At 43.8% G+C, this 12,591-nt stretch overlaps 1 protein-coding gene across 8 annotated transcripts in view; it reads right to left on the bottom strand.

The window, feature by feature from the left end:
• Nucleotides 1-12,591, bottom strand: part of LOC137378036 (engulfment and cell motility protein 2) — a 168,772-nt gene that overhangs the window by 97,998 nt on the left and 58,183 nt on the right. For all 8 annotated transcript variants that reach the window (XR_010976543.1, XM_068048077.1, XM_068048083.1 and 5 more), the window contains 2 exons: nt 729-801; nt 324-374 (listed from right to left, as the gene is read on the bottom strand). Coding sequence is in view for 7 of the 8 variants with exons in the window: in XM_068048077.1 (XP_067904178.1) it covers nt 324-374; nt 729-801 (124 nt within the window). In the remaining variant the exon portion in view is untranslated. The remainder of the gene's footprint in view (nt 1-323; nt 375-728; nt 802-12,591) is intronic.

The raw sequence follows: 12,591 nt of genomic DNA, 5'->3' as shown, positions 1-12,591 counted from the left end.
CAAGCACAGTGTGCAGTTTACCTCCTCACAATACCACCTACAGTCATTAATAAATCAATAAGTCTGGGATCATATTTACTTTAAAAACACCGATCGGAGGATTGTGAATGGTGACACAATGGCCCGAAATTTAAATGTCCCTCGCAGACGAGCTACCTGGGACATACACCGGGCATCTGCAGCTTACAGCTCTCAGTTAAATGAGGCCTCCGGCCCAGTATCCAGTGTGCCTTGGGCCAGCCCTTTCCAGCAAGCCGGCACGATCCAAATTCATCCCTTTTCTGTTTGTGCTTCAAAAGATTCCCAAAATAACTAATACTCACGGGGGAGATGGCCAGCCGCAGTATGGTCCCATTTTTAATCTCGTTGCGAGTCTAGAGAGGATGAGAGGAAAACAAAACAGGAAAATCATGAATTCAAAAAGGAGAACAGCAATCAATTTACATTTGTCTGTTTGATGGCAGTTGAATGCAAGGTGTACAGACAGTGAGGTTTCGTGAGTTTGGGGGTTTAACAGAGATCGAGTACAAGGTGTAAAGAAGTGGAAGCAAAGCCCTGGAATAATTTCAGATGCCAGGACAGAGTAACAGTAGGATATTTCTGGATGGATAAAGTAAGATTGGCCTTCCTCATCTATTACACATGTAATGAGTGTTACGAAGTTACTGAAGGAGATTAAATGCATGGTGTTGTGGAGATTTTAAGGATTCAGGAGCCAGGGAGCTGACCTTCTCTGTGATGTATAGCTGAGTCCCGTCAGCGTAGCGCAGAGTGTAGTGTTCGGGATTCGGTAAGGACCACCTGTAAAGCAAAACAAAAAAACCACATCACGTAAAAGGGTGATTCCCTTCTCTGTGCAGCGTAGTTTCAGGAATGATAGCGAGTCACAATCACTGCTGATCAACTGCTGACCATAAACAAATAATTAGTTATCTTTAACAGCAACCAAAAGTAATATTAACTAGTCAGTAGTATGTCATCAATAAGTGACAGTAATGAATCAATAATCATAAATTGTAAATTTCTGGTCTATTGTCAACAACAATTAGGAACACAGGAACAGCAGTAGACCATTCAATCCCTCGAGCCTGTTAGATCATGGCTGAATGTACCTCAACTGCATTTACCTGCCTTAGCTCCATATCGCGCGATTCCCTCATGTAACTAAAATAGACGAGTGGAGTCCCTACCCCAGATTGGACTTATAAATATCAATTACTGTCATAACGTCCCATCCCAAACTCCACTCAAAGAACAACGGAAACTAATTTATTCAGGAAACTGGGGCACTTAAGAAATGTCCTGCAGTTCAAAAGGTCACCTACATCTCCTCCACAGTATTGGGTGGCACAGATCATCTCACTCATATTCCTGTGACTACTCAGTCACTTCCTCTCCCTAACACCATTCCAACCCTGTTCCCCCATCAACCTGCAGTATTCCCTCAGTAACACACTGCTTGATAGCTACAGAGCCCAGCGTCACACTGTTCAGTAACAAACTGCCCTAGTATAGCACAGTTTAAGCTCTACAATGTTTGATATCAGTGTACAGGACTCAACTCCTTTGATCCAATGTACTAATCAATCTGTACTCCAAGTGCTGCAAATACTGGAACGTATTTAGAAAGAACAGATAGCAACATTGAAGTCAGAATGTATTGAAATAAATCTAAGTGTAACTAATCTAAAATTTTATTTGCTCATACTAATGACTATTGGGCAGAGGAGATCAGTCTGTGTTTTTTTGTAAACTGCTTTGTTCACAAGCACAAATCTATTTATAGCTCTGTGTAGTCATTCTTTCTGTATGTGGATGTGATAAAATGTCCTGTATGTGGGCAGTCTCTACATGTATAATGCTGAACTAACACAAACCAACCAAAATACAACTAAAGATCCAGCATATAGTAATTTTAAATATTTCTCCCTCCTCCCTGAAGGCACTGACTCAGTTCAGGAAATCAGTTGAGATATAGATCCACAGTTGCCTATGCCCCTTGGATACAATCGATTTTCATGTGTAATCCTGAACACGGAGTATTGGCAAGCTATTTGACTACAGCATGGATCATAATGGAGCCTGACCCAATGCACAGCTAGCCACCCGAGTAGGTGGAGTTATTGAACAGTGATCAGGACTGGGAATAATGGCTGATTACTTTTCCTTCCTCTTTAGGAGTGGGGCCAAACTACCCAGTTAAGCAAAGGGAGCTTCATTCTGCTTGGCCCATCAGCTAATTGGAGTAGAGTGACACTTCCCTGCCCTACCCCCCAGCATATATATTAATCCCAGACTTCCCAATGTACCAGTGGGTCATTTTTATTATCCACACTAGCTGCCATTCCAATCTTGTGCTTACTTTTGGGCAGTTTATTTCTATGGGTCCCAAATGCACTGCCAATCTCTTCAACTCCATCCCCCTTCTTTCACAAAGGGAACAATCAATACTCAGTGAGCATAAAAAATGTAAGAGATAGGAAGAGTACACCATACAGCCCCTTGAACCTGCTCCACCATTTAATATGACCATGGCTGATCCTCGGCCTCAACTCTTACTTTCCCACTTGCTCCCCGTATTCTGCAATTCCCTGAGAGAACAAAAATCTGTTTATCTCAACCTTAAATATATTCAACGATGGAGCATCCACAACCCTCCGGGGTAGAGAATTCCAAAGATTCACAACCTTTGAATTAAGAAATTTCTGATCTCAATCCTGATACTGTGCTCCTGTGTTCTGGACTCCCCAGCCAGGGGAAACAACCTCTCAGTGTCTACCCTATCCAGCCCCTTCAGAATCTTGTATGTTTCAATGAGATCACCTCTCATTCTTCGAAACTCCAGAGAATATCGACCCAATTTACTCAGCCTCTCATCATTGGACAACCCTCTCATCTCAGGGACCAATCTAGTGAACTTTCTTGTATAGCCTCTAATGCGAGTAGTCTTCATTAAATATATAGAGACCAAACTACACACAGTACTCCAGGTGTGGTCTCATCAAAGCCCTGTACAATTGTAACAATTCTTGTACTCCAATTCCCTTGCAATTAAGGCCAAAATGCCATTTGCCTTCCTAATTGCTTGTTGTACCTGCATGCTAACTTTGTGTTCTTCGCACAAGTACAGCCAAGTCCTTCTGAACATCAACATTTACAAGTTTCATGCCTTTTAAACAATATTCTACTTTTCTATTCTTACTATCAAAGTGAATAACCTCACAATTTCCCACATAATACTCCATCTGCCACCTTGTTGCTCACCCACTTGCCTGCCTATATCTCTTTGCAGCATCAGAGAGAGAGAAACTGTTCCCACTCGTGAAAGGATTGAGAATGAGGGCACAGATTTAAAGTATTTGGTAAGAGAAGCAAAAGTCACATGAGTAAAAACTTTTTCATGCAGCGAGTGGTTAAGGTCTGGAATGCGCTGCCTGAGAACGTGGTGGAGGCAGGTTCAATTGAAGCATTCAAAAGGAAATTAGACAGTTATATGAAAAGGATGAATGCGCAGGGTTATGGGGAGAAGGCATGGGAATGGAACTGAGGGAGTTGCTCTTTCGGAGAGCCAGTGCAGACACGATGGGCCAAATGGCCTCCTTCTGCAGTATAACAATTCTGTGATCTTTACATCCTCCTCACATTCCTATCTACTTTTGTATCGTCAGAAAACTTATATATATCATTCACGAACTTTTCATTCAAGTCATTGATATAGAATGCAAGTAGCTCAGGCCCTAGCACTGATCCTTGCAGCAATCCACCAGTCACAGCCTTCCCCGTTTATCCCTACTCTCTGCTTCCTGTCTGTTAACCAATCCTCCATCCATGCTAATATATTACCCCCAACTCCATGAGCCCTTAGCTTGTGTATAGGCCTTTTGTGTGGCGCCTTATCAAATGTCTTTGGAAATCCAAGTATACTACATCTACTGGTTCCCCTTTATCTAACCTACTAATTATATCCTCAAAAAAAAAAACTCTAATAAGTTTGTCAAACACAATTTCTTTTTCATAAAACCACGTTGACTTCATCAGATCATGCTATGATTTTTTTAAGTGCATTGTTAAGACTTAATTATTAGTAGATTCCAGCATTTTCCTGATGTCAGGCTAACTGGCCTGTAGTTCCCAGTTTTCTCTCTTTCTTGAGAAACATTTACTAACGTCCAATCTGCTGGAACCATTCTAGAATCTAGAAAATTTTGGAAAATCATAAACAGCGCATCCACTATCTCTGCAGCTATTTCTTTTAGAACCTTAGGATGTAGGTCATCAGGTCCAGAGGATGTGTCAGACTTTAGTCCCTCAAGTTTCTCTAATACTCTGCTGATATTAATTACCTATGTACCTCAATTTTTTAGCAACATTCCCACCTCATCCAACTAACAGTATGGCCCCTTGCAGCTAATCACAGAACATGTTGGAGCTTCCCCTGTGGCTTCAACCGCCTATACAATTGGGGATGTCAGATATTAAGCCTCGTGAGGGGGCGGGAATGTACTGTACTGTATATAGGCTGGAAATTATTGTTGCAGATATTGGGTGGACAAACGCCTGAAGTACAAGAATCGTATTCCTTTTAATGCAGACTCTAACCAATTGTTTTGCATTGGATTTGTAAACAGATCCAAGCCAAAAATCTTTGCTATTGCTTTCAGTCCCCACAAACTTGCCATCCTTGCCTCCAATTCCATTTCCCCTCCCTGGTCACCCTCTGAAGTTCAACCAGACTGTTCACAACTTTTAAATACTTTTTGACCACAAACTGAGTTTCCGACCCTGTACCTTCTCCATCACAAACGCCAACTGCTGTACACACATTGGCTCCAAGTTCTTAACTCCATCAATTTAAAATTCTCAAATTCTGTTAGATCCTTTCACACCCTTGACCCTCACTATCTTTAATCTCAGTCAGCCCAATAAGCCCCCAGAACTCTAATACGCTGAACTGGACTCCTGTGCCTCCCAGTCCAGTTATCCTACCAATGGCAGCATGCTTTCTGCTCCAGGCCCTAAACTCAAATTCACTCCTCAAATCGCTCAGCCTTTGTAGCTTTCTCTCCTCTTCTAAAACCCACATCTTTGACGAAGCCTAATATTGACCTGTCCTAATATTTACTTCTTTGGCTTAGCATCCACTTTTGTCCAATTATGCTACATTAAGAGGAGCTATATAAATGCAAATTGTTGTTGATGTAAACACAAGGCAAATTTAACTGGTTGTCCAGTTACAGAGCAACTAGAGAGTTCAGGAGAATAGTAGGTGGATGGGTAAGAAAATCTGATCTAAGCTCTGCAGTCCTGCCACATCCAGCCATGAATGGTGGCGGACAATTAAATAACTAACTGGAAGAGGAGGGTCCACAAATATCCCCATCCTCAATCATCAATGCAAAAAGATAAGGCAGAAGCATTTACAACAATCTTCAGCCAGAAGTGCCGAGTTGATGATTCAACTCGGCCTCCTCCTGAGGTCCCCAGCATCACAGATGTAGACTTCAGGCAATCCAATTCTCTCCACGTGATATCAAGAAACGACTGAAGGCACTGGATACTGCAAAGGCTACGAGCCCTGACAACATTCCAGCAATAGTACTGAAGACCTGTGCTCCAGAACTTGCCGCACCCCTAGCCAAGCTGTTTTAGTACAGCTACAACACTGGCATCTACCCTGCAATGTGGAAAATTGCCCCGGTCTGTCCTGTACACAAAAAGCAGGACAAATTCAACCCGGCCAATTACCGCCCCACCAGTCTTCTCTCGATCATCAGTAAAGTGATGGAAGGTGTCGTCGACAGTGCCATCAAGCGGCACTTGCTGAGCAATAACCTGCTCAGTAATGCTCAATTTGGGTTCTGCCACAGCCAGTCAGCTCCTGATCTCATTACAGCCTTGGTTCAAATGTGAACAAAAGAGCTGAACTCCAGAGGTGAGGTGAGAATGACTGTGCTTGATATCAAGGCGGCATTTGACCCAGTATGGCATCAAGGAGCCCTAGCAAAACTGGAGTCAATGGGAATCAGGGTAAAACTCTCTGCTGGTTGGAGTTATACTTAGCACGAAGGAAGATGGTTGTGGTTGTTGGAGGTCAATCATCTGAGCTCAAGGACATCACTGCAGGAGTTCCTCAGGGTAGTGTCCTAGGCCCAACCATCTTCAGCTGCTTCATCAATGACCTTCCTTTAATCATAAAGTCAGAAGTGGGAATGTTCTCTGATGATTGCACAATGTTCAGCATCATTTGCGACTCCTCAGATACTGAAGCAGTCCGTGTAGAAATGCAGCAAGACCTGGACAATATCCAGGCTTGGGCTGATAAGTGGCAAGTAACATTCGCGCCACACAAGTGCCGGGCAATGACCATCTCCAACAAGAGAGAATCTACCCATCTCCCCTTGACATTCAATGGCATTATCATCGCTGAATCCCCCACTAACGTCATCCTGGGGGTTACCATTGACCAGAAACTGAACTGGAGTAGCCATATAAATACCGCGGCTAAAAGAGCAGGCCAGAAGCCAGGAATCCTGCAGCGAGTAACTCAGCTCCTGACTCCCCAAAGCCTGTCCACCATCTACAAGGCACAAGTCAGGAGTGTGATAGAATACCACTTGCCTGGATGGGTGCATCTCCAACAACACTCAAGAAGCTCGACATCATCCAGGACGAAACAGCCCGCTTGATTAGCACCCCATCCACAAACATTCACTCCCTGCACCACCGACGCACAGTGTCAGTAGTGTGTACCATCTACAAGATGCACTGCAGCACGCACCAAGGCTCCTTCAACAGCGCCTTCCAAACCCACAACCTCTACCTTCCAAACCCACATCCTGGAAGATGCATGGGAACACCACCACCTGCAAGTTCCCCTCCAAGCCATACACCATCCTGACTTGGAGCTACATCGCTGTTCCTTCACTGTCGCTGGGTCAAAATTCTGGAACTCCCTTCTAAACAGCACTGTTGTTGTACCTACACCCCAACGATTGCAGCAGATCAAGAAGGCGGTTCACCACCACTTTTTCAAGGGCAATTAAGGATGGGTAATAAATGCTGGCCTAGCCAACGACACCCACATCCCATGAACCAATAAAAAAAGAGGCAGGCAGTGCAGGAATCCCCTGCGGGAGTGCAACTTGAATTGGTTTTCAGCGCTGAGTAACAGTGAAGGTGATGACACCTAGGGGGTGTGCAGTCACAAGCACACCAGAGGCACTGTGGGGCAAATGACTGCGTGAGGGATGGGGGAAGGTGGGGGGAGGCACAGCAAAGTGAAGAAATGCAGTAGTCTTAGGGGATTTGATAATCGGGGGATAGACAGGTGTTTGTGCAACCGTCAGCACAAGACTTGCATTGTGCATTGCCTTCCTGGTGCCAGGATAAAGGATATCACTGAGAGGGTGCAGAACGCTTTGAGGATGAGGGGTTGTGGGAAAGGAAAGTCGTAGTCCATGTGGGAACCAATGACACAGGAAGGAAAAGGGTTGAGGACCTGCAGAATCAGAGTTTTAGGAACTAGGGTGGAAGTTAAACACAACACCTTAAAAGGCAGTAATTTCTGGATTACTACCAGTGTCACACGCTAATGAGTCCAGGAATGGTAGGTTAAAACAGATCAATGCATGGCTGGAGAATTGGTGCAGGAGGTACAGCTGCTGATTCCTGGGGCCATGGGACCTATTCTGAGGCAGGAGGGATCTGTTCAAGGTTGGTGGATTGCACCTCGCCAGAACTGGGACCAACGTCCTCGTGGAAAGGTTAGCCAGTGCTGTGGGCGACTATTTAAACTAATTTGGAGTAGCGGGGGGGCAGCACCAGGATGAAAGGATGAAATATTGAAGAGGAGAAAGCAGGTGGGTGGAGGATTAAGAAAGGTAAAGAACACTAGAGTAAAGAATAGTTCAGAAATAGAAAGAATCAGAGAGGGGGAAAATGCTAGGCAGTCCAAGGTAGGTTTGGAATGCATGTCCATAAATGCACAGAGCATAGTAAATAAGGTTGGTGAGCTGCAGATACGTTGCCACATGGCACTATGCTTACAGCGGCAAATACACAGACCTGGCTCAAAGAAAGGTAGGATTGGGAACTTAATATTCCTGGCTACAAGGTATTCAGGAAAGGAAAGTAAAATTCGAGTGTCATTATAGATCAAAGAAACTACTAAAGCACTGGAGAGGGATGTTGTTATTGAGCAAAGACAGAGTATATTTGGTTGAAATTTAGGAATAATAGAAGAGGTATTATGCTCCTGGATATAAGCATCAAAAAGTGGGATGGAGATAGAGGAGCAAATTTGCAGGCAAATTACAGAAAGATGCAAGAACTACAAAGAGTAATGATAATGACAGACTTCAATTATCCTAATACAGACTGGGAAAATAACAGTAGATAGGGCATAGATCAGGAGAAATTCCTGAAGTGTGTACACGGGAATTTTTTAAAAATCAGAGTGTTGTCAGTTCAATGTGGAAGGAGAGTGCTAGATCTAGCTCTGAGGAATAAGTAGGGCAAATGATATTTATGATCACTTCTGAAAATGTTTCATCAGGTTTAGAATAGTTATGGAAAAAGACAAGGTACAATCAAGCATAAAATACTTAGCGGGAGGCTGGCTAACTTCACAGAGTTGAAAAAGAGATCTGGACAAGGTGGACTGGAATCAAAAATTGGTAGGCAAAACAACAATTGAATAGGAGACCTTCAAGGAGACACAACGAGAGGGTATATAGAGTAGACACATTCCTATGAGGGAAAAGGGCATCCAAAGTTAGAGCTTGCTGGATGACTAAAGATATAGAGATTAAAATGAGACAGAAAAAGGAGGCTTCTGACAACTGTAAGGTGAATAATACTATATTCAGCTTCCTTCTCTACTGTAAGTACAGAGGGGATCAAAGAAAGGGAATAAAGGGGCAAAGAAAGCATGAGAATAGAATAGCAGCTAACATAAAAGGAAACCTAAAAATCTTATATAAACAAATAAATAGTAAAAGGGTAGTCAAAAGAAGGGTGGGGCTGATTAGAGACCAAAAAGATCATCTTGTGGAGATAAGAGGGCATGGCTTGGGTACTAAATGAATACCTTGCAATTATTTTCACTAGAGAAGAGGATACTCCTATTATAGTAGATAAGGAAGAAGCAGCAGCAATATTGAATAGGATAAAAATAGATATGGGAAGTACTTAAAAGGTTGGCAGTCCTCAAAGTAGAGGTAGGTTTGGATGAGTTGCATCCTAGGTTCCTGAGGGAAGCAAGAGTGGAACTTGCGGAAGCTCTGGCCACAATCTTCCAATCCTCCTTGGTTATGGGGGTGGAGGATTGTAAATATTACACTTCTGTTCAAAAAAGGCAAGAAGGATCAGCCCAGCAACTTTAGGCCAGTCAGCTTAACATTAGTGTTGGGGACACTTCTAGAGACAAAATTAATTGGCATTTGAAAGAGTGTGGGCCATTAAACAAAAGTCAGAATGGATTTGTTAAAGGTAACAAAACCAAGGAAGTTATGCAAAACCTTACAAAACACTAGTTAGGCCTCAGCTGGAGTACTGTGTTGAATTCTGGGCACCACACTTTAGGAAGGACGTCAAGGCTTTGGATAGGGTGCAGAGGAGATTTACTAAACTGAACTCCCTCAGCACTGGTATCAGTCATGTCAAGAGATTTGAGAAGTTGTGGTTGTTCTTAGAGCAGAAAAGGTTAAGAGGAGATGCGATAGAGATGTTCAAAATCATGAATGGTTGTGTTAGAGTAAATTAGGAGAAACTATTTCCAGAGTCAGTAATCAGAGTTAAAGTGACTGGCAAAAGAATCAGAGATGACATGAGGAAACTTTTTTTAAAAAAAATACAGCGAGTTGTTGTGATCTGGAATGCACTACCTGAACGGGTGGTGGAACAGATTCAATAGTAACTTAAAAAAGTGAATTGATGGGGAAACATTTACGGGACTATGGGGAAAGTACAGGGGAGTGGCAATATTTGGATAGTTCTACCAAAAAGCTGGCACAGGCACGATAGGCCGAATGGCCTCGTTGTATCATTCTATGATAAATTCCTAATAAGAGAATCTAAATATAGAAGGTATCTCATCCTCTCATTCCCCCTTTTGCTCCCTCAATCCATCACTTGCTCAACTCCAAATTTTCATTATTCCAATCTCATCTTTCACATGGAGTCTCACCTTCCCTCATTCCCTTCCTCCATATTTCCCTCGAGTTCCTCATTCCATCAGACCCCCTTTTCTGTCCCACTGTTCACCCCACTCTCAGCTTTCATCTCCCATGGGTTTCATCATCCCGTCCCTTGGCTCCTGAGCCATTTCCTTCCACAGTCCCCAAAGCACCTCTCACTTGTCTTCCAGAATCCTGCATAGGTTTTGTGCCCACTCTGGACAGCTTCCAGACCTGACCCACCTTTTGTTCCATACCTTGAGGGCCAATGAGCTTTACTGATCCTTAACTCAATGTTAAAAAGTACAACAAAGAACAGCACAGTCTACAGCGCGCAGAGAGGGATTTCCCCAGAGATGCAGAAACTAATGTTCACCAGCATGGATAAACAAACTTCCAACGCACACTGACTAGAGGTTAGGGTTATACTGAACAAGCATTAATCCCAGAGTTAATGACCATGGGATTATTGGAGTAACCAGCAGATAGCAATTCCCATCCATCACTCACTCATTCAAAAATTGCAGGCTGGAAAAAATTAGCTTTGTTTTTGCTCTAGATGGTTTGGTTTTGAGAGTAGTGGACCCAGAGGGAGCTTGGCTCCTTCCCGTTCGTGGTCTCTGGCTCAGCAGTTCCTGAACTGTACGCAAAGTGTGGTAGATTCATGGGAGTGAGAACAGCTCATATGCATAGTACTTTTAATAGTTCCAGCAATAACAACTTGCATTTATATAGCACCGTTAGGGTAGTAAAACATCCCAAAGCACTTCATAGGAGCATCAGACATAATTGAACACCGAGCTACAGAAGGAGATATTAGGACAGGTGACTAAAAATCTTGGTGAAGGAGGCAGGTTTTAGTGAGCAACTTAAAGCAGGAGGGAGAGACAGAGAGATTTCGGGAGGGAATACAAGAAAGGCAGATGCTGGGTGAATAAATGAGCCAGGTGTCACTGGAGTAACCAGGCGGTGGTTTAAACTGGTTACTGAAGTTGGAAAGATTACATGTGTTGGGGGAGGGGTGGTGTGGGTAGACAGGAAGGATCTGCTTCCAGGGGGCACAGATTTAAGGTGATTGGTAGAAGGATCAGAAGAGACATGAGGAAAAACTTTTTCACCTCGAGGGTGGTGGGTGTCTGGAATTCGCTGCCTGGATCAGTGGTGGAGTCAGAAACCCTCAACTTTTTTTTTATATTGTAAAGATTTTTAAGCTATCTGCCAAGGTACCATATCATTTTATTCACAACATAGAGGTCGTACTAATTGCTGTTAACTGCTAACAAAGTTGCAGAAAACAAAATGGGCCACAGTTTCCATGGATCATTTTTCAATACAACTGTACAGAAACAATTGAGCAAATCATCATGTTCTTCCTCTATGACAATGAGTTCCATTCGGACTCTCCCCACCATTAACAGGGTGAGGTGAGAGTGACTGCCCTTGACATTAAGGCAGCATTTGACCAAGTATGGCATCAAGGAGCCCTCGCAAAACTGAGGTCAATGGGAATCAGGGGGAAAACCCTCCGCTGGCTGGAGTCATACCTAGCACAAAAGAAGATGGTTGTGGTTGTCGGAGGTCAATCATCTGAGCTCCAGGACATCACTGCAGGAGTTCCTCAGGGTAGTGACCTAGGCCCAACCATCTTCAGCTGCTTCATCAATGACCTTCCTTCAATCATAAGGTCAGAAGTGGGGATGTTCGCTGATGATTCAGCACCATTTGTGACTCCTCAGATACTGAAGCAGTCCGTGTAGAAATGCAGCAAGACCTGGACAATATCCAGGCTTGGGCTGATAAGTGACAAGTAACATTCGCGCCACACAAGTGCCAGGCAATGACCATCTTCAACAAGAGAGAATCTAACCATCTTCCCTTGACATTCAAAGGCATTACCATCGCTGAATCCCCCACTATCAACATCCTAGGGGCTACCATTGACCAGAAACTGAACTGGAGTAGCCATATAAATACCGTGGCTACAAGAGCAGGTCAGAGGCTAGGAATCCTGAGGCGAGTAACTCACCTCCTGACTCCCCAAAACCTGTCCACCATCTACAAGGCACAAGTCAGGAGTGTGATGGAATACTCTCCACTTGCCTGGATGGGTGCAGCTCCAACAACACTCAAGAAGCTCGACACCATCCAGGACAAAGCAGCCCGCTTGATTGGCACCCCATCTACAAACATTCACTCCCTCCACCACCAACGCACAGTGGCAGCAGTGTGTACCATCTACAAGATGCACTGCAGCAATGCACCAAGGCTCCTTAGACAGCACCTTCCAAACCCACAATCTCTACCAACTAGAAGGACAAGGGCAGCAAATACATGGGAACACCACCACCTGCAAGTTCCCCTCCAAGTCACACACCATCCTGACTTGGAACGAGATCGCCGTTCCTTCACTGTCTGA

The sequence above is a fragment of the Heterodontus francisci genome, chromosome 16 (assembly GCF_036365525.1).
Source record: "Heterodontus francisci isolate sHetFra1 chromosome 16, sHetFra1.hap1, whole genome shotgun sequence".
Classification (NCBI taxonomy): domain Eukaryota; kingdom Metazoa; phylum Chordata; class Chondrichthyes; order Heterodontiformes; family Heterodontidae; genus Heterodontus; species Heterodontus francisci.
Note: the sequence above shows the minus strand (reverse complement) of the source record. Positions and strands in the feature narration are given on the sequence as shown.